At 42.3% G+C, this 24,267-nt stretch overlaps 3 protein-coding genes across 3 annotated transcripts; 2 read left to right on the top strand and 1 right to left on the bottom strand.

Moving 5' to 3' along the window:
* The first annotated feature begins 2,989 nt into the window (after positions 1-2,989).
* LOC128734702 (THAP domain-containing protein 1-like) lies at positions 2,990-5,332 on the top strand. The gene is made up of 6 exons (XM_053829012.1): positions 2,990-3,095; positions 3,147-3,402; positions 3,458-3,556; positions 3,653-4,305; positions 4,369-4,699; positions 4,755-5,332. The coding sequence occupies exons 2-5, from the start codon at positions 3,147-3,149 to the stop codon at positions 4,438-4,440; spliced, it is 1,080 nt and encodes a 359-aa protein (XP_053684987.1). The 5' UTR covers positions 2,990-3,095; the 3' UTR covers positions 4,441-4,699; positions 4,755-5,332.
* On the bottom strand, positions 4,740-5,790 carry LOC128734703 (RNA-binding protein pno1). The gene is made up of 2 exons (XM_053829013.1): positions 5,662-5,790; positions 4,740-5,581 (listed from the first exon to the last, which is right to left on the bottom strand). Exon 2 carries the CDS (start codon positions 5,440-5,442, stop codon positions 4,831-4,833), a length of 612 nt encoding a protein of 203 aa, XP_053684988.1. The 5' UTR covers positions 5,443-5,581; positions 5,662-5,790; the 3' UTR covers positions 4,740-4,830.
* Positions 5,791-7,876: 2,086 nt separating this feature from the next.
* On the top strand, positions 7,877-22,303 carry LOC128734701 (caprin homolog). Its single transcript, XM_053829011.1, has 4 exons — positions 7,877-8,234; positions 8,540-8,722; positions 19,221-21,336; positions 21,400-22,303. Exons 1-4 carry the CDS (start codon positions 7,989-7,991, stop codon positions 21,843-21,845), a joined length of 2,991 nt encoding a protein of 996 aa, XP_053684986.1. The 5' UTR covers positions 7,877-7,988; the 3' UTR covers positions 21,846-22,303.
* Positions 22,304-24,267: the final 1,964 nt, after the last annotated feature.

The raw sequence follows: 24,267 nt of genomic DNA, 5'->3' as shown, positions 1-24,267 counted from the left end.
TGGGTACGTTTCGTTTGTCTGGGTTTTTTAATAGTTGGAATAGCTAGAATAAAAACATTATTCTAAAATAAATTTACTCGGTTCGGAGGTTACTAGTTATATTACCATCTTTACTCAGAATCATTCGTTTAACCCCGTCCAACAGTTCCGATCTAAGATCACGCTCTAAATATTTTGTCTCAAAGTGGTCACTGCAAACAAACTTGTTATGATTGTTGGGCTTCGCTGTTAGTCCGCAAAACGAGAGCCATTTTTTGCATCGTTCTGGATTCATGGGAATTTTATGATAAGACACTTTTTTTAGCGGATCTATAACTTCTCTATCCGTTTTAGAAGACTTATTTCCACAAACTATGCAGACTTTGGACATTTTTACCGATAGTGCGGTAAGCAACCCAACTAAACCGTATCCAATCTAACTGGCTGAGGCCCGAAATCCGGCGTCGGCGTCCAATTTGCAATCCTTTGCAGTCACCAAACCAAATACCAAACACGGCGGCAAAAAATAAACATTTAGACAAGATAGCTTTTGCCAGGTGAGGGTGAACAATTAATCCGCTATTCGCAAGGGACTGGCAGCCCAATGAGGTTTAAAAAGGTGTGGCAACTTAAGACATTTGATGGTATTAGTAGCGAAAAATCAGAAAACAACGTCAAACTACAAAAACAAACCGCGTCGGACGATGGGGTTTGTTTTTGGAGTTTGACGTCACGCTTCATCGTGATTGGTCGATTTACGATTCCACCCACACCATGATGAAATTTCTTCATTGCACTAACACCACTTAACTAACATTGCCACACCTGTATATATCACATTGCTGGCAGCCCTCCTATAACTCTACACACATTAGAGCACATCAAGGGGCAAGTCAAGGGGTTTCCAACAAAACAAGGCGTACAAGCTAAAAATACTCACAGTGAGAGATACGCGTCATTTATCGACATTATCGACTGCTTCACGCTAGGCGGGCTAGGCTTCAGGTGTAAAGATATTCTCACTGTCTGTTCTACAGATGCAAATGGGGCGGATCATACGGTGAGTGCTTATGGATTAAAAGATGGCGGGCTCAATTCCCGGAAAGGAAGGCATGCAATTTTAATTAGCTAGCTTAATTATACGAATTAAAGTTATTCGAAATTAAAAATATCGCGTTCGAAACATGTTCACAGCAAAATAAAAAAGGCCGTGTTCCATTTTTTTTAATTTTAAAATAGGTTTGTTTTGGCTGCATAAAGGTTGATGAAGCGTTGATTAAGCGACTGGAAAAGCAGATTGCAAAACTATTTCTCGTTCTAAAAATAGAATTGACAGTATTGCGCAAATTGGCTATTTAAAAGCGCAAAAAAGTTTCTATTAAGTTTCATTGCAGCTTCGAAAGCAGCTATTAATTCGCCTGAAGCTTGATAAAATCATCAGATTTAGATGTTTAAGAGCTGAAAAAAAGGTTTTTATTTCTAAACCTAAACCATAGATCAGCCACAGGTTGAATAAAATCAGCTATAAAAGCGTTTGATCAGCCTGAAATTGTTACTTGGGACATGTCTAAATTATGTACAGCTGTTGATGGGATTCAAAATACGTTGGTTACTTTAGCACTTTTATGAGCGATATCGCACTTTGGATGGTACAATTTTCCTTGCAATTGACAATAGCGAATTCATAAATTAACCTGGCTTAGGTCGATAATATAGTTTTAATTGAAGTGCTGTCAAAGCATTCATAAATTAACCGAGATTGCATCTCGATTAAACTGACAGCATTCAGTTTGAAGCGCAGGTTAAAACTGTCTATCATTACGGTTTACGGGTCGATCTGTCAAACTGCACGTAGGGTAACCAACGTATTTTGGACCCCATCAGCAACTGTACATAATTTGGACACTTACAGCAAAATCAAATGGAAGTGTCCAAATTATGAACAGCTGCTGATGGGGTCCAAAATAGGTTGGTTACCCTATCGTTCATAAATTTCGGGTTCGAGTTAGCACGAACCCATGTTAATTTATGAATTCGCTATTGAGCTTGCTGACGTTTACCGTACGCACACATCGACGCGCGATTTGTTGTTGCTGTTGTTAGATTTTACATTGATTTTACACGTTTGTTTTTGTTTTCCCCCAGTTATACCCTGGTAAAAAAACATACGTTTGAGTGATAAACGATAAGTTTTTGTATCCTTTTGCACTGGGCTTAGCAAGCTCTATAAGTTGGACCTAAGCAAAAACAAAAACGCTAATAGCACAGACAAACAGACGAGACACTCGCGTTAATTCTATCGTCCAAACAAAAACCACTCATTTTTCAAAAAAGCATGTTTCGCAACATGGCTACACCGCGGCGCGCGAGTGTTGCTTCGAGTTTTCAGTATAAAACCATTCAAATGTAAAAACCCTACAGCCCTAAAACCCTGCAAATGCAAGCTACTCCGCGACATGCATAACAGAGGGTGCTAGTGCAGAGCTGCCACAAATACAGATATTTGTGCACACATAAATTTGGGACCGATCAATTATTTCAGTTGCTATGATTTCTGGCTCTACTGATGTTGCTAAATATTAAAGTAGTCCATTAACTATTTATGTTATTTAAAAGATTAGATCGAGAAAATTAAATACTCCGGAGAAAACGGTAGGGTCCCAAATTTATGCATGCACAAATATCTGTATTTATGGCAGCTCTGTGCTAGTGTGCAAGCAAAATGTGTAGACGATGGTTTTTAAAGGATTTTCTTCTATGTCATGTCAGTTCGTCAGTGCTAATCAAGGTGCTAATCCCTATACCTATGCGTGGGACATCGAAAATGTATGAATTTGACAGCCACTTCACCCCGTAGGGTGCTAATAGGTTAGACAGGTTAGACCCTTTTCAAATGCTAAGTCGAGTTAGCTTACTGACAGCGTGACAGCTGCACTGAAACTGCAACTTTGGTGTTTGGTTGCTTTGGTTATTTTTATTACTTTGTTGATATGCTAAATAAACGATAAAACTATAAACAGATTCATATTACTCTCTAAACTAAAAAATCTCAACTTTGAAAATAAGTTTTTATTGCTCGAAAAATATAGCCAATGCAAGAGCACTGACAGTATAAGGTTTGTAATACTGTTAAACACTTGTAAAAGACTAAAAATGACACTTTTTAGATGCCTTCCTTTTGTGCGGTATCGGGATGCAACAACAAAGCTTCCCGTAATCCGGACGTTGTTTACCATAACTTCCCACGGAACCCAGAACGGTTGAAGCATTGGGTAAAATTTTGCGGTCGTAAAGAAGGCTGGATTCCGCAGAAGAATCAAGGAATCTGTTCGTCCCATTTCACCGACGACAGCTATGACAATGGCTATAAGCTTCGACCTATACTGATTGGGGCCAAAGTACGCCGAACACTAAGAACAAATGGTAGTATTGGGGAAGATTATTGGGAAAAATAATTGTTAATTAAAGCTGGTTCTAGCACTACCGGGTGAGGCCAATAGTTCTGATTTGGTGGAAGAAAAAGCACAAGAAGTACATTTTGTAGACATCAATGAGATGGCCAAGGAAATTTCTTACGGTTTGTAAACATTTTATAGAAGATGATCTCAATTGTGTATACGCACTATAGACTGGAATCTATAAACTATTTTCATTCCAAAATTCATATTTTTAGATGCAAATTCGAAAGCTTTTGAAGTTACGGATTATGCAGCGATTGATCAAACTAGTAGGGCAGAAAAAAGACCACGGGTAGAACGAACGCCGCAGATGGTCTCGCCAGAATCCGAGCTCGAATCAGTACGTCGCACTATGGAGATTCAGGCTCAGCAGATTATGGACCTTAAAGAAGCAAACGTAAGCTTACAATTGCAGTTGGAGAAAGAGAATCCGGATGAAAAACTAACGAAAGAGCTTGCCTTGGCTAAACTTGAAATTCAAGAACAACAGCAATATATCACGGATTTAAAAGTGGCGAATTCTAAGTTAGCTAGTCAATGCACATCTGAAGGGAAAGCGTTAAGGAAACGGGTCTATGACATGGAAAAGCAAGTACGAGTTTGTGAAGAGGAGCATATGGATCGTATGCAATTTATTAAACAAATGAAACTATCGTTGAAAGAAGTCCTTTCGGAAAATCAAATGGACGTTATCCTTGGAAGGAAGCAATTTGTTCACTGGACCACTGAGGAAATATCGAAAGCACTTGCTATTTACTCCATGAGCAAAAGCTGTTATGTATACTTGAGAGACGAATTAAATTTTCCTTTGCCGGGTATTTCTACGCTTCAGTATTATGCCAGACAGAAGGATTCACTCGATCCAGTGGTTAGTATCAAACGATCGCATTGACTCCTAAGCTCCTATTTTCAAGTTTCATTTTATTTAAAGGTGAATAAGAAATCCACGGGCAATCAGGAAAATGACATTAGTAGTGACCAGCATTCGACATCTTCAGAGTAAATCAAATAAACATAACTTTGGTCGCTTCTGTTGCTAAATCTACCAAACCCTTCAGCGAACGGAGTCAACTGAATTGACTAACAACACCACAAGCTAAAGAAGATAGTCAAAAGCCAAGACCAATCCAACTATCAACCATGAGTCTTAATCTTGACCTGCAGTGCAGATTATTTTAAACATTAAAAAGCAACAATATACGTACCAATGTACGTGCTGTTATGTTAACAGTTTGTAAATTAATAGCTAATCTATTCAGCAGGTTGGTGATAAACATATCATAAAACATCAAAATACTAACTTATTATTTATTTTAGATAGCTCACTTCCTTACACTATACAAAGCTGTAATTTATTTTACACTCGTAGACGAGGGCAAACTGTACCTTGAATTCACGATTTTGAGTGAGCATTTCGCAGGCTTCCATAAACTTTGTTTGCCGGGGAACCGAGTATCAGATGACTAATCGCACGTTTGGCAAACTGAATATTCTTGTAGTTTCCAAGAATGTGAATTTTCGAGTCCTGCAGAACTATGCGCGTTTTCGTAGAATTTTCCAGCGTAAACTTTGTTCTTCCTCCTTTGCCGGCCAATCGCCCTATTGCGCGACTGAGGTGGTCACCTTTCAGGGATTTTACATCATTGACTTCAAACGATTCAATGAAAAGGTCGTCCAGCCGCAGCAGAGCCAGTGCATCATCAACTTCAAAACCAAGAATAAACGCTCGTACGAAGTCGGCTCCCTTTTGAAGATTTGCCCGGTCCTTTGTTTCAGGGCCGGCTCGAATCTCAACCTGATTGCTTTTAACATTGTATCTGATTTGGAGCAAAAGTTGTTCGACAATTGGTGTAAATATATTCAACCATTGAGTTTTCAGCGCCGATTTTCTGCTACGAGGGACGAAAATTTTTCTGACATCATTGTTCTCTTTCGGAGTTTTACTTTTATTTTCTCTGGTAGAAACGCCAATTTCATCAACTTGAAAAGAATCTGTTTCCATCATGTTTCCTGTTGTCCGAGATTATCAGTGAATTTGATTATTTAAATTTTTGGAACTTGCTGAACAGGATCGAGTGCAGGCAGGAAAACTCCGACGGCCGTTTCCTCCACAGGTTTCGATAACTGCGCGGACAGTCTACAAGCTGCCAAGGTAAGTATATACACTTTTAGGTTACGGGCTGGCTACAGGGAAACGGCAAGTATTTTAATTTGATCAACGTACCTTTTCAGCACAGAATGTTCTATTGCAGCTCTACTGCAGTCCGAGCACTTATTACAAGTTCAGAACTTTATATTTCAACTATTATTTTCTAATTTAAGCAAATTTCCGATGTAGGGATGCATACACTGATCAACGTGGTATCCTATCAAATCAATGTTCAGTTCGTTTTGTTTTGTTTACGTACTATAGGTGCTACTGTCATTTCGTTCGCTCGGCCTGATTTCGCTCGAGAGAATCACTTCCTTTTCGCCGCGGCGAGGGGCTCGTTCACATCGATTTATCGCATATCGATAATTCTCATAATTCTCGATAAACATTTGAAAAGGGCCAATCAACGAAACGTAAGCAAATCGAGTGAGTTTTTTTTCTGGAGAAGCATCCAGCTTTCCACGAGCGATAAAGGCAGTTTATTGAGCACAAGTGGGCACAATCTTTTGACATTCATTGCAGGAGCGTCGAGTTCGCCCTGACGGAGTTACTAAGGAAACATTCTTGATTGTTTGTTATTCGAGTGTAAAAATGAAAACATTGTTAATTTTGCAGATCAGCTGAAGAGGAACATAATTGAACGGATAAGAAGTTTTATGGATTGTAGCTTCACAGTCTTCGGGCATTTCAGGGAGAATGGCCAAATACGCAACGGAAAGTTTCTTATCAAAACGAGACGCTGTTCGAGAGAAAACTTGGCAACGGCTCGACCAATTGGAAGTTAATGTTTGCCTCTGAGTGCACTCGAATGTTTCATTCGCACGATTGTAAAAAGTATCCTGAGCCGGTGCTTTCAGGAAATTAGGGCCGCAAACCATTACAAAAGTTCGAACCCGTTCAGTTATGTTCCCCTTCAGCTGATCTGCAAAATGAAAGAATGTTTACATTTTTACACTCGAACAACAAACAATCATGGATGTTTCCATAGTAACTCCGTAAGGGCAAACTCGACGCTCCTGCAAGGAATGTCAAAAGATTGTGCCCACTTGTGCTCAATAGCCGCCATTATCGCTCGTGGAAAGCGGGATATTAATATAAGATAATATTGAGAAGTGTCTTTTCCACCGAGTTTATTAAAATGGAACCAGAAAAACCAGCCGTTTGTACGCATCGGCTAATTGTTAGGGTGCCGCCAGAGTGCAAGCGACGTGCGACGCGACGCGACATTTCTTGCTGTAGTTATACGCGCAACCCTTTTTCGCCAGAAGCAGGACTGTGCATTTTGCAACATGATTGCGAAGTCGAGTCGCGTCGCTGTCGCGTTTACTCTGTACGGGGCCTTAGAATTTGAGATATGGAACAGCTACCAGAGGAGTGGAAAGATGGGTTACCCATTTATAAAAAGAGGAACAAGTTGGACTGTGCGAACTATTGAGCGATCACCGTTCTCAATGCCGTCTACAAAGTGCTGTTCCAAATTAGTTTCCGCCGACTGTCACCAATGGATTATTAAAAAAGCTGAAAAATCTCACAGGTGGCTCCAGCATAGACATGTTCTATCAGATATACTTGTCGAACGTTTGTAAACGACTGTCAAACTGCATTTCAATCTGATTGGTCCACCCAAAAAGGCCGATTCTGATTAACCGTTAGCAACTGTAACAACAACGGAACGGAAAGAAATTATGACGTGAAATCTGTATCAGCCAAAAAGTTTACTCTAAATATGGCACGTGGTGTTGTAGTACCCATCTAGCGGCAAGCATGAGCAAAAGCTATCTAAAATGATCCATTGCGAACAGATTTGTGTCAGGATATGCGAGAACTTGTCAAGCCGGTTTCGTCGAAGGTCGGTTTACAATGGATCAAAAATTTACATTGCGGCAGATGCTCCAAAAGCGCACCGTTTGTTCGTTGACTTCAAAGCCGCATGTGATACCATCGACCGAAAAGATCTACGTTCGAAGATCTATGGACAAGAATAGCTTCTTCAGGAAGCTCATCAAACTGATTCAATCTACAATGGATGGTACACAGTGCTGTATTCGGATTTCGGGTGGATTGTCAATTTCATTCGAAAGAGGACTTCGATTGCGATTGCGTGCTTTCGAAAAGCATATATTTTCTTGAAATCAGTAATAATTTACAGTGAATAGAATTAGCGTACACATTATACCGATTAAATGACCGATATAAAATGGCGCATCGTAAAAAGAGTTGTGCTGCATGGGCGCATATCGTATAAGCGGTTTCTCTTGTTAGATTCTCTTTGTCTTGACTGCGGAGTGGTTGCTGCTTAATTTGCTGTCCGAATTGTTCTTAAAGAATTTTGCACAATTTTGTAACTTTACGTACCAACTGGTGAACAGTTAAATCCGACAATTAAAGCTTCAATTAAAATGCCCAGCCTTAAAGTGCTAGAAAGTAGCAAAAACAGTGAATCTGAGTTGCTCCAAAACTCCGTCGAAATTGCAGCAGGAAGCGATGGATGCAGTAATTCGGCAAAGGAACCTCAGCAGTCGCAATCCGCGCCGAGTGTCCTGGCCAGCAGTATCAACGGCAGCGTCAAGGAACAGCCGGCGAGTCCTTTACAGCAGATTGTCCTTATAATCGAGCACAAAATTCGCAACCTCGAAAAGCGAAAGGTAAGTTTTTTTTCCACGAATATGGTATTTTAGATTAAAACAAATTTTTTAAAACATGAGGGAAAAATTTTATGAGGAACGTTACACAAGTTTTGATTTAGTTATTCCTTTCATTAGTTTTTTTTCTCCTGGAGAAAATTTATTCGCTTTTTGCGTTCTGTTGTGTGTCGCCATATTTGAGTTTAGTGTTACGTTGTATGAGTGAAAGTGGCAAATCGATGGCTCGCCTTTGGCCAATATTGTATCGCATTTTATCTAATCCAGCCGATTTTGTTTTCTTTTGTTTTTCCTTGTGCCTGTTGCAGAACAAGCTGGAGTCCTACAAGGCAATTGAAAAATCTGGAAAAAAGCTCACCGTGGATCAGAAGAATGCCGTTTCGAAATACGACGAATGCCTAACATCGCTGGAACTGGCACGGGAGCTCTGCAAACAGTTCCAATCCATTGCAACCACGGCTAACAAGGAAGCGAAGAAGGAGGCGAAGCGGGTAAGTGGGAGTATAAAAGAAACAACAGGTCCTTGGATTTTTTCATGGTATTTTTTTGTAAAAGGGGATTGTTAAATGGCTATCAAGTCACACTGGAAGTGTTCTTTGCAGTTTTAAGTAGTTTTGCGTTTTACGTGAAATCGGTATATTTTTACGCAATTTGATTTATTGTGGCATCATGCATATATCTTTCCCGTCTTTGCCATTTTTGCTTAGGGGGAAGTCCTGTATGGCCGGACAAGCCTTTATGCTAGGACACTAGCGAATTCTCAAAAACAAGGAAAGATAAAATTATTTGCAAAGAATAGGACAATAGTACCATTAAAGTACTATTGTTTCATTCTTTCCAAATGTTTTTATCATTTTTTGTTTTTGAGAAATCGCCATTGGTCGGGCATCGAGTGCCTGTCCGGCCACACAGGACTTCCTTCTACATCAAACAGCATCAAACATATGAATCTAAGATTAAAGCCCCTGGTGACTTGAGAAATATTTTCAATGGAAGTTAATATCATACGGTCATCCGTGAAAACAACTATGTTCTTTCCATTGTTCTAAGAGACATGACTATTGAAAGTGCTGAAATTAAAGCATCGTGCAATTTCAATCTCGGCAAGTTGTCATACATGGGGTTTCTAATGTTATCACTATGCCAAGTCTAGAATCTGGTCGTTCCACGAAACCAATTTGCGTCATACGTTTTGATCTAGCATTTTTGCATAGATGCCGATCACGGAGGCTCGAGTATACTCATAATTGCCATCAAAAATTGCCTTTTGCTTATGTCATGATGAACACTTCGCAGGCCCTTCCGTCCATATATCTGTCGATTTTCCGGTTTTTTAAATTTGGCAGAATATTTTTGCGAAATACCAACACATTTGTCGCTCTTGTTTGTAAGATAAGAGTTATTCAGGACGTGTTACTTACGTCGTAAAGGCATAAGTTAATTGCGTTGTTTTGGTTGTAGAACGTTCAGTGGAAGAGTTCTGCCAGTAGCAGCATATAGCAAACCTAGGTAGGTACACGTGAATGTACCTGTTCTAGCCAATATTCGTATATATTGGGTCAACCATGAACGCCTTTGTTGTTTGGAGCGTCTAGCTGGTAGTAGATCTAGGTTGATTATCCGATGTCAAGCTAAATAATGAGGAATATTGATTGGTCCGTTGTAAGGCATATTGGGCAAAGCTAAACATATAATTTTTGCTGCCCTGTACGTGATCATATCTTTTGTTTTGAGCATAAAAACTGCTTTCGATATCCCAGAAATCAATGACGCGTTTTCGAACCCTAACAAACCTAGCGAGCATATGCGCTCCATGTTCTGAGCAGCTGACAACAGCGTCTGACCCGGAGAGGGTGGCTGAATTAAGAATCGTGTTGTTTCGAACACCTCCCAGTTGGCCTCCAGTTGATCTAATAAGTCAGTCGTCGTATGTTAAAATATCGGTTGGGAGAGTCTGTTAGAGTTAACTCTCTCTGTCCCAGGGGTATTTGGGTGGTTTACAACTTTTCGTCATCTAAAACAGTTACTAATAAGCAATTCGTAAAGCGAAACTATGCAGCTTATACCACAATGTTTCTTCTACGTTCTAAGATAGAAACAACCATATTTAAAAACCTTTAAAATTTTATCGGCTGATTTTGGTGTCGCAAGTCATGGATCACCTGTGCTACCATGGGGCAGAGAGGGTTAATAGAATCGTAGCACTTGCTCAGTAATTGCCGCTGGCTGCGATGTTTTTCGTATAAAAACAGAAGGTTAAGCTTGATAACGGAATGTAGCAAGCTTTGCATTGCTTTGTTGTTTCGAATGCTAAACCATTTTTTATTAGTTTGTACTTGTCTCCAACTGATACGCAGTCGAACGTAAAACTCATTTTTTTTTGAGAACTAAAGAAGCGTATGGTGCGAAGAGTGATAAATTGGATGAACTGGAAAATTCAATATATGGAATGATAGAATTGGGGGAACAAAAAAGTATATTGGACTACCAATACTAACGGGTGGCGGTAGTTTAACGCAAAAAGCCTTCGGGTACCAACCGAAAGATTGTGGGTTGGTATTCCACCTGTCACTTCACTCCCTGATTTCTGAGACGATTGGGTAATTAGCGACGAGTGGTCAAAGGTTGAGTTGAATGGAGACTACTGCTGACGAAACAGCACGAGCCACCCCTGGCTTTAGGTTGCTGTCGACGATGACGATGACCTAGGCCACGAAGTAAGGCTATGGAATGGAAGTTTGGTGCCCGGAATTGCAGACCGCTGATGTTCATATCAAGTATGTTTGAGACAGCCAGCTCACGAAAACTACAGCTCGTGAGCTCTCAATAGCCCGCGAGCGTAAGTAGGATGTATGGCTATAGATTTTGCCCTACTTCTTTTCTTCTTAATCTCACCTCCTCAGTAACACACGCGGGCCCTCGTGAGTTTTCAGTTTCAACTGCTCGGGTTGCAATGATGAGTAAGTGCGGCGGAGCCCAAATTTGTTAACACAGTGGACCCTGCACGAATGGGATTTCATGTTTGCTGTTCAACATCGCTTTGAAGGGTTTGATAAGAAGAGCGGGGTTAGACGCGAGTGGCATGATATTCAAGAAGTCCGTCCAGCTTCTTGACTTCGCTGACGACGTTGACAGTATTACACGTACCTTTGAGAGGACGGCGGAAACGTACATCGGACTGTAAGCTGAAGCCAAACAGATTGGACTTGTCATTAGTGTATCGAAAACAAAACACATGAAAGGAAGAGGTTCTAGAGAAGTCAATGCTGACCTCCGTCCCCGGATTCAATTAGATGGTGATGAAATCGAGATGGTAGAAGAATTCGTGTATCGGGGCTCACTGGTTACCGCAGACAACGATGCAAGCAGAGAAATACAAAGACGCATTATGGCAGGAAATCGTGCCTACTTTGGACTCCGTAGGACGCTGCGAACGAACAAAATTCGCCACCGTACGAAATTAACAATCTACAAGACGCTGATTAGACCGGTAGTCCTTTACGGCCATGAGACATGGATTATGCTCGTGGAGGACCAACGCGCCCTTAGTGTTTGCGAACGGAAGGTGTTGCGCACCATCTACGGCGGAGTGCAGATGGAAGACGGAACGTCTTCCAGACTACGTGGCTGGCGAATTGTGGCCATAGGTGCGGCCACTCGGTGAATGGAGACGACTTCGTACAGCAGAGGAGCAAAGCAAAAGCAACCTGCAAGAATCAGGGAACGGATTTTTGGTGCTGGGTAGAATACAGGATCAACGAGAATGTGTCTGTTATAAATAGAATTTCTTTAACTACAACTCTATACAATGGGATGTGGCACGAACGATGACGGTTTGCGATACTGGCCGGCTAAACGGATGCGACAGGATATGCTCGAAAAACTATCTAAGTATTGCCACGAGAGAGAGTTATATCGATATCGACGAATGCTAATCAGTTGATAAGGATAGATTCTGATTCTGATGATTCTGATAAGGAAGAATCGGCAGAGCGAGGATGGTAGAGATAGATGGTAGAGAATTAGAACAACTGTTCCGGGTTAATGACACGCGAGTTCTACGACAAGGTGAACCAATATCGTAATTGCTGCATTCCCAAACCTCACATGTGCTGGCTAAACTGCTCTCAACACAACATGCACATTTCAGGCCTTGCTCTGTAATAAAGATTGTCATTCATTAGTCAACCGCCAAGCAAGATACCGTGAACACAGTTAATTTCGATCAGCTGCTAATTCCGATCACTCAATTTAAGTAGTCGACCGGTGTACACTCCCGAAGCCAGACGATATCTTTACGAAACTAGCTGGACCACGTTAGTTCCCGCATCTCGACTTGTCAGATGCCTACCTGAGGCCGAGGTTGAAGAAGAACCCCTCAAGTTGCTCACCGTGAACACACATCGTGGGCTCTTCTGATACAACCGAATTCCCCCTGGAGTCGAGTCAGCACCAGACGTATCCCAACGTATCATCGATAACATGGTGGCCGGCATTCCTGATGTCAAACATCCTCATCATTGGTCCAGGCAGGAGCACGATTGAAGCCACTATGCTGTTCTTGAACATGTGCGTGAGTATGAATTCCACTCAAAAGCAAAGCAAAGTCTAGGTGCTACATTCCGTTATCGAAACTTGACCTTCTGTTTTTATACGACAGACTTCGCAGTCAGCTGTTAGAGTACAATCGCAGGGCCAGTTATTACGATCCTATTGACTCTAACAGCCTCTCCCAGCCGAGATTCGAACATACGACGACTGGCTTATTAGGCCAGCGTCTTACCTCGAAGGAACGTGCTGCTCGAGCCAAAGATGCTGATACCTGATACCTCGAAGCCAACTAGGAGTACCATAAGGTACCATAATTCCGTACGGCTAATGTTGGCCGCATGATTCCGTGCGCTTGGCTTCAAATCATTCGTTAGTCAACCGCTAAGCAAGAACACGTGAATACAGTTAATTTCGATCAGCTCCCAATTCCGATCACTCAACTTTAGTAGCATTGGCATACGAAACTGGCTGGACCACGTTATTTCACGCATCTCGACTTGTCAGATGCCTACCTGAGGTCGAGGTTGCAGAAGAATCCCTCAAGTTGCTCACCGTGAACACACATCGTACACTCTTCTGATACAACTGAATTCCCTCTGGAGTCGAGTCAGCACCAGACGTGATTGCCTCCGTTCACGTAGAATCTGGAGTAGCGAAACCAGTTCTCGATGGCACCATCAGCAGCCTACCAATTACGTACCAGATAATCGTGGCTGAATCGAAGAAGAATGCAAGTGGTCAATTTCATCAACAACGGTTGGCCATCAAATGCGAAGCAGAATACCGACCCTGATGCCAAGAAATTGTTTGCCGGACGACTTCAAGTTGTCGTCGAATGCGTTTTGTTCGGTGATTGAATCGTCAAATCATCGTCAAGTTTCGCAAGCTAATTTTTTGTCAGTTGCATCGTGGACATCCTGGGATGGACTGTAAGAAATCTGGCGCCCAGTTACATCTATACTGGCCCGACGTCGACGACGATGTGGTGCAGTTTGTCCGGCCGTGGCAACGTTATATGAATACGTTGGCCTTATTAACGGATATTACTGTTTCGTCATCGTGGATGTTTTTTTTTTCAAGTGGCCCGAAATGTTCGGCACTCCCTACGATAAAACTGAACCTTGTCGTGGTGTAGGGCTTTTTAACTAATCAGTAAATGAACAGCGGTCACGTTTACTTCTGAATGTGGGTATATATCAAAATACTTTTGTGATTTCAAGTGGGACTCGGGGTAAAAATTTACCAAATGTGATTGTTGCGTTGTTCAGAAAGTGCTTTTATTCCGTTTAAGAATAAGGCCAGTATGGGGATCTCTGACAATAGATGAAGTTTTCTGGGATTCATCCTTATTTATCACAACTGTCACAAATATCTCCGAAAAATGTCGGATTGATTGAGTTGGTCGGGGGCTTAGGGTTAGTAAGGGGATGTAAGCGGTATACCAGATCCGATTGGATGCCGAAGGACCACTCTGTAATGATTACGGGTAATAGCACTTCTTAGGTAGCAGATGGGAAAATTAGGTCAATTCGTGTCGCGTGTTCGAGTTTCGGCTAGGCGGTGCTGCTAGATAGAGTAGGATTTTTGCACTGGCCCCGTGGCTGTCCTGAGCTCTGATGGCCGCCCGCGGGCTCTGTCGATGGGAAGGGGTCGAGTCTTAAAGAGACGTTTAAGCCCAGAGCTTTACAGCACTTTGGTCTCGAGGGTTGGAAGGCGGGCGAGTCTATATTTTGAAGCTTCTGTCGACTACCGCGAACGTCCAGCTTGTGCTGCGCTCAATTTACTTTGTATCGTGGGAATGCACTGTGAATACTAAGGGGATGAAAGATTAAATTTGCCCTGATAAGTTGATAACCACTAATGCTCCGAAATTTGTCTTACCTATTGGTTCATTTGTGGTTGTTTGTGTTGGAAAACTGAAAGCGGGCGCGCTGTTGAAGACCGGTGTCAGGCGTGGCTGACGAATTCTCCACTTCTTCACTATACCACATATTGCAACTCGAGTGGTACAAAAAGTCCAAAGCACATTTACAAATTCGATCTATTATTTTTCTTCTCATCATCATAATTATCATCATCATCGTCATCATCATCATTATATTTAAAATATGACATTCCGGCCTTTGGCAGAGAGATCTTAGAGTCAGTTCGTGGAGTCCGCGCAGGGCCGAAACGCCTCCGCCTGCGGGTATAGGCGTGACGGCTATGCTTGGGGCTCTACCTGTGTTTTAGTGGGCGCCAGTGCCTGTCTCGTCAGGTAGAACTGATGTTTGAGGTCTCCCTGACACTTTGTTGACAACACAAAAGGGCCCAGCGCAGAGTTTTATACGCTATTAAGCGACCAGTTGGATAACCCGAAAAAAAGGAAAAAAAAAGTGGCCCGAAATGTTCGGCACTCAATCCAGCAACACCACTGCAACCATGGACGTATATTTTATGTATTTATTTATTCATTCGTCAAGCATACGTAGACTACTACTACATACAATAGTAATGGTGTTACAATATTTGCTTATATACTATACATTATTCCTACGGCCAAGTCGCTTTTCAATTTGGATTCTGGACATAGTGTGGTCAATTTCTTTGTAATTTTGGTTATAAAGACGCATCATGCTATTAACTGGTTTCGAACAACGGAACGCAATTTACCAGCGAGCGATTCCAGAAATTTTGAAGTGCTCCGATTATTGAAGAGGCAGAGGAGGTTGTTTCATCCACTCCAACACCGAAGTCATCAGATTAAGATGAAATTATCCACCCGTGAATCAAAACTTCCAAAATGGCTAACCTACTTTTAAGGGGGAGCGGGAGGTGTAGCCGGCCAATGCTATGAGTTTAATTCGTTCAATAAAGATTGTCGTTCGTTCAACCACCAGTCAACCAGTCAACCACCAAGCAAGATAGGTTGTTACTCCGGACTACTCCGGCTAGCGAAAGAGTATGCTTTCAAAAACCTATTTTGTTTTTTCGATAATTTTATGCATTTTTACCTAACCTTAGTCCAAGCGCACAGAATTAGGTCATCTTACGGTACCTATTATGCGGTGAGGATTACTCAAAATATTTTTAGTTCGTTTGTGAACGATATTGCAGGAAACAATTTAAGTTGCAGCTAAGTCATTTACGAGAATATTGAAGAATACTAATCCAAGTTCACCCAAATGCATGCGGAGTGTTCCGTTTCCGTCAGATATGAAATAAAGCTATTCTGTGACAAAATCTAGGTCATGTAATTCATCAACTTGTTTCCATTTCAAACAATTATCAGAATGTGGGGTACAGTCAGAGTTTCCAACTGCTTTTTTTTATTTTACGAAATTTGGGTTGGGTTATCCAACTGGTCGCTTAATAGCGTATAAAACTCTGCGCTGGGCCCTTTTGTGACGTCAACAAAGTGTCAGGAAGACCTTAAACATCAGTTCTACCTGACGAGACAGGCAATGTCGCCCTGTAAAACACAGGTAGAGCCCCAAGCATAGCCGTCACGCCTATACCCGCAGGGTTACCCCTGTAGCCGCAAGGTTACCGAGTCTGCTTTGACAAGCGAATGGTCGTGGGTTCGAATCTTAGTAGAATCAGGCCATTCGATGTCATGGGTTTATTCTCTGGTCCCTCAACACCCTTCCTTCATGCTGAGTTCTACATTATCCCGAAGACGCTTCTTATGGTTAGTATAGTATGAGGACCTATTGAGGTAATGGTTTTGAACCTCATGAGGAATCACCAGTGCTAACTATAATGAGACGAAACAGGCTTGGTATAGTAGGACATGCATCGAAGCATGGGTAAAACCCTCAACACAGAAGCACGCATAAAAAATATAAGCTTATCGTTTACTCAATAACGATAAAGCACAAAAATGCAGTGCAGAATACAGCATACACCCGGGAAACATTACAATAGATCAATAATGTTGTGGTCAAAGTGATAAGCCCATACAAAAAAAAAATACCCGCAGGCGGAGGCGTTCCGGCCCTGCGCGGGCTTTACGAACTGACTCTAAGATCTCTCTGCCAAAGGCCGGAATGTCGTATTTTAAAAATAATGATGATGATGACGAGGATGATGATAATGATGATGATGAATATGAATATATGGTACTACCCCGCCTCAGCAGAACATCCGTTCATAGCAATGAGCCTATCATGTCAAAAAGAGTTGTACGAAGGGCCAAAAGGGAATTGGTCGGTAAGCAACATCACTTACACGTACCAGGGATTTAGAGAATCTCCATCCAAGAGCTAAGTCGCCTGAGTCAATCGTTAAATAAGCCGTCTTAATGCAGAATGACTCCAGCAGGTGGGGAGAAGAGCCCGCTCATTATCCGCTATGTGTTGTTAATCGGGCCAAGATTAACCCTAGAAAGTTGATTGTTTCACTCTCCTTAGGCACACCGCTTCAAACAAGTGCTCTGATGGTCCCTCCCTCTTCCCGATTCTAGTTTATTTATCTAATACAGGTATTATATTTAAGTGTATTTTATTGTATTAAGTAAATAAGTAACATTACCTTTTTAAGTCTGTACCTGCACATTTGTTTTGTTATGTGATACAACATCTACATCCAATACCTTTTAACCTGTTCATACTTGATCCTAAAAAGAAAGAGAAAAACCAAGGAGACCAGAAAAGCAGGAGAATGCACAGAGATCTTGACTTCATATCCCCGTGACGATTCCAGCAGTGTGACTCATAAACAGCGTAATTCATATCGAAAAATACTATGCTCATGCGAGATTTACGGTGGCTCAAAAACCACGTAACAACTCGCTATGTCATCGCTATGCTCCTAAACGGGGAAGCGCCCATATGGTAGAAAGAGAATGAAAATATTTACTGCTTGCTGACGTATCGCCACTCTGTATATCAATAAGTACTTTAGAATTTGCGCATTCGGGATAACCGGGATCGATTTGAAAGGAATGAAGCGAATTGAAACGGAACGCAAACAAACAAAACTCCTTTGCCTGAACGATCGATCACAGACTATTAATAACGTTAACGTTAATTGTTGCACATTCCTAGTATTTTCTTTTTATGATATAACGGTTTTACCCGCCTAAAATTGAAAACTGAAATATTCAAAAGCACTACCGTTAGGACTTCCACACTGACGCAACGGTCAGCGACGCCCGGATGAAAAAATTCACATAGATAAAACGAATAAAACACATAAATCAATAGAATACACTACAAACATTATTAGACTTAGCTTAGTCAAATGAATCATTGATGCAATTTTGCCATTTATCCTGAATGCTGCATTTTTCATGCAAACTTGCAATCGCGTGTATTTCGCCTTCATCTTTTTGCTAGTAAGCTAATTATGGCACGAACTGAACACACTACACGACGGTTCTGTATTTTGACATATACCCACATTCAGAAGTAATCGTGACCGCTGTTCATTTACTGATTAGTTAAACAGCCCTACACCACGACAAGGTTCAGTTTTATCGTAGGGCTTTACGAAAATCTGGCAAACCAGTATAAAAATATTTGCAGACGACTAGCCGTCATTTGGTTTGATAGAGGCAGTTTTTGGGAGGAGGAGCTTGGAGGTTTCGCTCACCGCATATGGCACATTGCCAAAAATCTGGCGGATTTTGAGAGTTGTCTCTTTGACTAGGCATTGAAAAGTCTGAAATCCAGACAAATCTGCAAGGTTGACAAAGGTGGCTTACTCCGACATTTGCATACAAGCAAAACTAATTGACTAGATTATAAATTTCGTCATCCAACGTTCGTGGATGGATGCGGAAATGTAAGTGGGTTTCTCGTTTTGTTTCACTTTGAAGCTTTTCAACAACCTACTTAATCTGGATTTCACGGTATGCGGCCTGTCTTTTCCATCCTCTTGAAGTCTCAGCACAACCGTTAAGCGGATACTGTCCAAGCCATTTAAAGCAGCGTATTGGATCGAGAACCAATTACGAAGACGTTAAAGCATAATGGCCCCAGTATGCTGCCTTGAAGTACGCCATATGGAATACCAAACGTAAAAAACTAAAGCGAGTTTACTGCAACATATGCGAAGCAAGCGTTCCGTCAGATATGAGGTTAGTCATTCTGTGATTCAATCGTGCCAATGTACTTCAATTTGTTGATGAACCGGAATGTTAGGTCCAGTCATGTGGCCTGATAGAGGGGCAGTTTTTGGGAAACACATTGGAGATCTTTCCACTGAGGAACACAAATTTTACTTAAAATGAATTGAAAACCTATTGGCGACCCGCAGGAATGGAAATCTGACAAAAACCTAGCAAATCGCCAAAAATCCGGAACGTGTGTACAGGAAGAATGTAATTCTTCACCGTGTGAACTCCTTGTTGCTCGTATTGAATTCTACTCTAGCCCTTCTATATCATTTGTTCGTTGCAAACAGAGCGTGCGTTTTGTTTTGCTAAATTTCTTGCTTGCTTTCTTTTCTTTCTAGACCGCATTTGTAAAGGCACAACAGGAGACTGCAAAAGTGCGCGAGGTGTTGGTGATCCAGGACGTTCTGAAGCGACTAACGGAGGATACAACTGTTCGATCTGACTTTCGCAATGGGGAAAACGGCGCATGTAAGATCTCAGCGGAGGATTTAAGCTTGCTGGAAAAGTTGCACGAGGAAACGCGACCGCAGCGTCCCAGGACGAGCCGGGAACCGGCGTTTGTGGTGACGGTAAAAACTGCTGCCGACCATTTGTCTGCCGTGGTCGACGGCAGAAATAAGGCGTACGGTGACAGTACCTACGTGCACCTGAAGAACATTATTTCCGAAGTTCAAGATTGCGGATACTTCGAGCGCAACGTTGTAACAGTTGACGAAGAAAACGAGGATCATGTTGCAGAAGAGACAAATTCGATCGAGAATGAAAACATTGACACAGCGGAAGAGGCTATTGCGGAGGAAGTACGTACTAATGCTGACGTGGCTGTTGATCCCACAGCACCGGACCTGGAGAAACGCGAGAAGGATAATCCCGTAACCCATTTGATCCAACCCAGTGAACCCAAAAGTTTCGGAGAAGCACCAGCTGCAGCAGCGGTGCCGACTCCATCGTTCCCAATGCACTCCCATGTCATTCGCCAAAATCCAGTTTCTTCGCCTGCGATGCCGGTTATCGTGGATAATCAAAACGGTCCCCTAATTGCACCTTCGATCCCAATTCCTACCCCGGTCATTGCTTCGAATGCTGCAATCATTCCACGAAATGCGACACATGTTCAGTCGACTGCCACTGTTGCTGTTGTTCCACCGGTGCCAGTGACAGTTCCCGTAATACACGCGGCAGCCGTTCCTCTCCAACCAATTACTGGCCAACAGCTCGCAGCCACTACAGTTCAAGCGGTTGAGCACGCGTACTTTAAACAGCATTACATCCAGCAGCAAATGCGACCCATTCATGAAGTTATCGGAACGGGAAATTTCTTCTTCTTGCAAGATTCGGAGCTGGACAAACCGGAAGTTGTTTCGTTCGCCGGTAATGTACATCATTTGACAACTAACGCTGCCCCTCAGAGTCCTGCTAATCTGCAACCTGCGACCCTGCAAATAACGCCAACGCCACAGCCATCTACAGCTGCTTCCGTACAGCCACAGCCACCGATGGCTTCGGCACAAACGACTGCATTCAGTAGTCAACCTTTCCAGAATATGGTAGCGCCGTCGAAAGTGTATAATAATCCGTTGCACCAGCAGCAACCTGTCGAACAACCACTTCAATCTGCTATTGTTAATATGACGCAGGGAACCCCGTTGGTTCCGAAAGTAGCTGACATTTCCGGTAAGCCGGCACATATTCCAGCAGATATCAATATACAGCATGTGCTGCCCAAGCAGCAACCGCAAGAGCACATTCAACTTGAGCACCAGTCTAACCAAAAGAATCCGTTGCCTCAACCGAAACCGTCTCCTTTCAGTGCGGTCGGGCCGCAAACGGCCGTCATTAATCCAATGCAAGAATCCAGCACCCAGCAATTCCCAGCATTAATACAAAGTTTGCACGATACTTCGCAGCAAATTTCGACTAATCATATCTCGCAGAAACTCTCCAATCTAATGGTTGATTCGACGGCGGCAGAGAAGCTCAAATCTTTGAATATGACTGACAAATTAGCCATGAACTCGAATCATGCTACGCAACAGCCTAAACCTAGACACGATGAATGGAGCAGCAGGGGACAAAACTTTGTGAACCTAGTGAAAGGTGAAGACCAATGGGTTACCAATACGTCTCAGATGAATAAGTCCATCGAGGAAAGCTCCCACGACAAGGCGTCCTTTAATCTCCCGAGACAGCCGCAACATCAGCTGCTAACATCTTCCAGCAGTCCGCCGAGCAACAGTGGGCCAGCGAACAGTGGCGCTCCAAACCGCATTCAGCACAATGGTAATTCTGCTTCAAACTATGGCATAGGTAATCTGACTGATACATCCAGCTCGCACGGCGGCCAGTCTCAGCAATCACTGCCAAGCTCGACCGTTCAACAGCTGCACCAAGGTGGACACCGTAATCCCCGTAATGGTCCCGGCCACCAATATAATCAAAACACCGGATCGAATTGTAAGTTTCCCTCGAGTTGCTCACCTGAAACGCCAATTGACACTTATCTTTTGTAATTTTCAGCTCGTTTTTCCAATGACAGTGGCGTAAACAATCCGCCCTCGACCTTCTTCAAAAACAACGAGCGATTCTACCAGCAGAACCAGCAAAGCAACAACTTCGGCTCGAACAAAGCCGACTCAAGCTACCATCAGCGTGGTTCGATGTACAAGGGCCGCCAGGACAATGGCGGCAGTGAATCGACATCGATCGTAACCGGGTACGGGTCGATTGCGGGCAGTAATGCATCGGGAGGCACAAACAACGGTAACAACAACGGTAACAACAACGGCAACAACAATGGCAGCAGCAGCATGGACTATCGATCGAATGCTCGTCCAATCAACAGTACAAGGAATACCGGGCCCCCATCATCGCGGCCTCAGCAACGAAACCATTCCGGCAACAGCAATTACGGAGGCCCTCGCGGATCGTCCAACACTAGAGGCCAACACATTGTCAATGCATAAGCAGAATCAATAATTTAACAATATTGCTACTGATATATTATAACCCACAATGTATCTTTCGCGGAATCATAATCTACACTGGTTGCTATATTTGTAGTGTAGATGAGACACTTTCTAACTGATTGATAGTATGGCATTATATAATTTTAGCAGTAAAAAAGGAAAGCGATCAATTTAAATGAAATAAACACAAAACATACGGAATAATAATAATAATAAGTAAGTACACCTATCTTGCTTTTCATCAAGCTTTACACTTAAGCTAGGATCGGAATGTTTAGGCAATTATAAACAGTAATCCCCAACGATGGTATTGGTATGTCTGCCCTCTGGCTACACTCTATAATGGCCAGCCACACTCGAAGGCAGCCATCCAATGCAGAATTGAACGCAGAGAGACAGCCTGATCTTAGCCTTAGTAATCCTAAAAGTCGTTGATAATAAACACTTTGAGTGTATTAAACGAAAAACTGACGCGGTGGCTGCGTAATAGTTTTGAAGAAGTTCTGTTAAAATCATTCCTACCGAGGAGAGTCGGTATCGGAAGTACAAACGCGGGCTATAACTGAAGTCACAAATCTAGATTGGAGTTTGTGCTTGTGTTTTGAACGTAACTAATTAGAGTTTCGGATAAAACACACTAGAAGAGGTTAAATGGAAAACGCATTGTACATGAACATAATTTAATTTTCATTAATACTATTTACTTAGCAAAGGGATGAAATCAGAGATCTCCACTGCCGATGGTTATCCCCCATGGCTGTCGCCGGTCGCCAGGACAGGTCCTCGTTAACAGCCCGGATGTCGTTACCAAAGCTGCGTTGCCATTTAATTATTTTTCAGGTATGTCACTTTCTGATGGGAATCGGAAAGCAGTACAGAGTGCTGAGTATTGATGAATTCTACATTTCTTGAAAAGAACTGTAGCCCGGCTTCCCGACTTTGGCCAGGTCTCCGATGAGAATCTCTCCAAGCAGTGTGTCTGCAGCTCGTGTTCATACGGCAGAGCAACTCTCCGCTTTCCATTTGTACTCTGTCAAAAATACAGCCTTATTCTGTATTCCGACGGACCATTTGTCGAAAGTGGATGGTATTTTGCATTCCGCCAGCAAAATCAGGAGAGATAATTAAAATTAAGTCGAACGAAATTAAGATCCGTCGAAATACAGAATAAGGGCGATAGTCCGCTACATCTTTCGTTCAAATATGGCAAGTGCCCGTACATATTCTACACGCAAAGTTATCGTCTGTCTGTAAAGGATTTATACATCGTCAGATTTATGTGGCGTGTACGTTCTTATATCGAAATGTCAGGGAGGAAAAAGTAGACCCAAAGACGCGTTTCTAAAGATCTCAAGAGTACCCTTGAAATGGAAATTGTTTGTGTGGAAAACCATAGTCGAGAATTATCTGCCATAGCCCTTCGCGTTCGACTGCATCGTATGCTGCCCTGAAATCCACGAAAATATGATGCATATGCATGTTGTACTCCGGATATTTCTGGGAGAAGATCGTAGTGTGAAAATTTGATCCGCAGTAGCAAGGGCTCCCATATAGTCCGCCTGATACTATCCTACAAAATCTTTTGCTATTGGGGATAGACGACGTAACAAGATCTGATAGAGCACCTTGCTGGCGGTGTTGATCAGCGTAATGCAGCGGTAATTACAGCAATCGAGCCAATTGCCCTTTTTGTAGATGGGACAAACCAAACCTTCCATTCATCGACTGCTCCGGTGTCGACTTATCGTCCTTCTCCTAAATTCAAGAAATTGTCCACTGAAGTGCCGTTGCTAGTAGATCCTTATCATATTCTGCCGGGAGTTTGTCCTCCCGGCGGTTCTAGTAGTCTTCAGCTGTCCGATTTCTTGCCGGATCTCCTCGAGATCAGGAGTCAGAATGCTGTTATCGTTTGTAGGCAGTTCTACGCTAACTTCCGTTCCGCCTCTTTCTGTTATATCCCCATTAAGATGATTATCGAAGAGTTGCTTCCATCTGTCGACCACCTCGCGCTCATTTCTGATCAGGTTTTATTCTTCTTTTGTACAGTACACATACAGGGATACCTCGATATAAGACAGCCTCGTTATAAAACAACCTCGATATAAGACAAATCCCTTTGACATAGCTGGTAACGATACCAAAGCCAATTTTCCATTCCAAAATCGGTGCCACAAAGATGTTCATTATTTCAAAAAAACCTCAAAAATAGTAAAAAAATATAGTTCAAACAATAATAAATAGAGCAAGAAGCGTAATTCTCAACACAGTGCAAAATTGGCGACCGCCAATTGCTAATGCAAATTTTTTTGAAAAAAATCATGTTTCGATATAAAACAATATCGATATAAGACAACTTATTGAAATTATAGTCTTATATCGAGGTATCCCTGTATCAGGTTTCTGTGTGCACCCTTTACAA

This window comes from Sabethes cyaneus, chromosome 2 (genome assembly GCF_943734655.1).
Source record: "Sabethes cyaneus chromosome 2, idSabCyanKW18_F2, whole genome shotgun sequence".
NCBI lineage: Eukaryota > Metazoa > Arthropoda > Insecta > Diptera > Culicidae > Sabethes > Sabethes cyaneus.
This window is presented reverse-complemented; position numbering and strand designations above follow the sequence as displayed.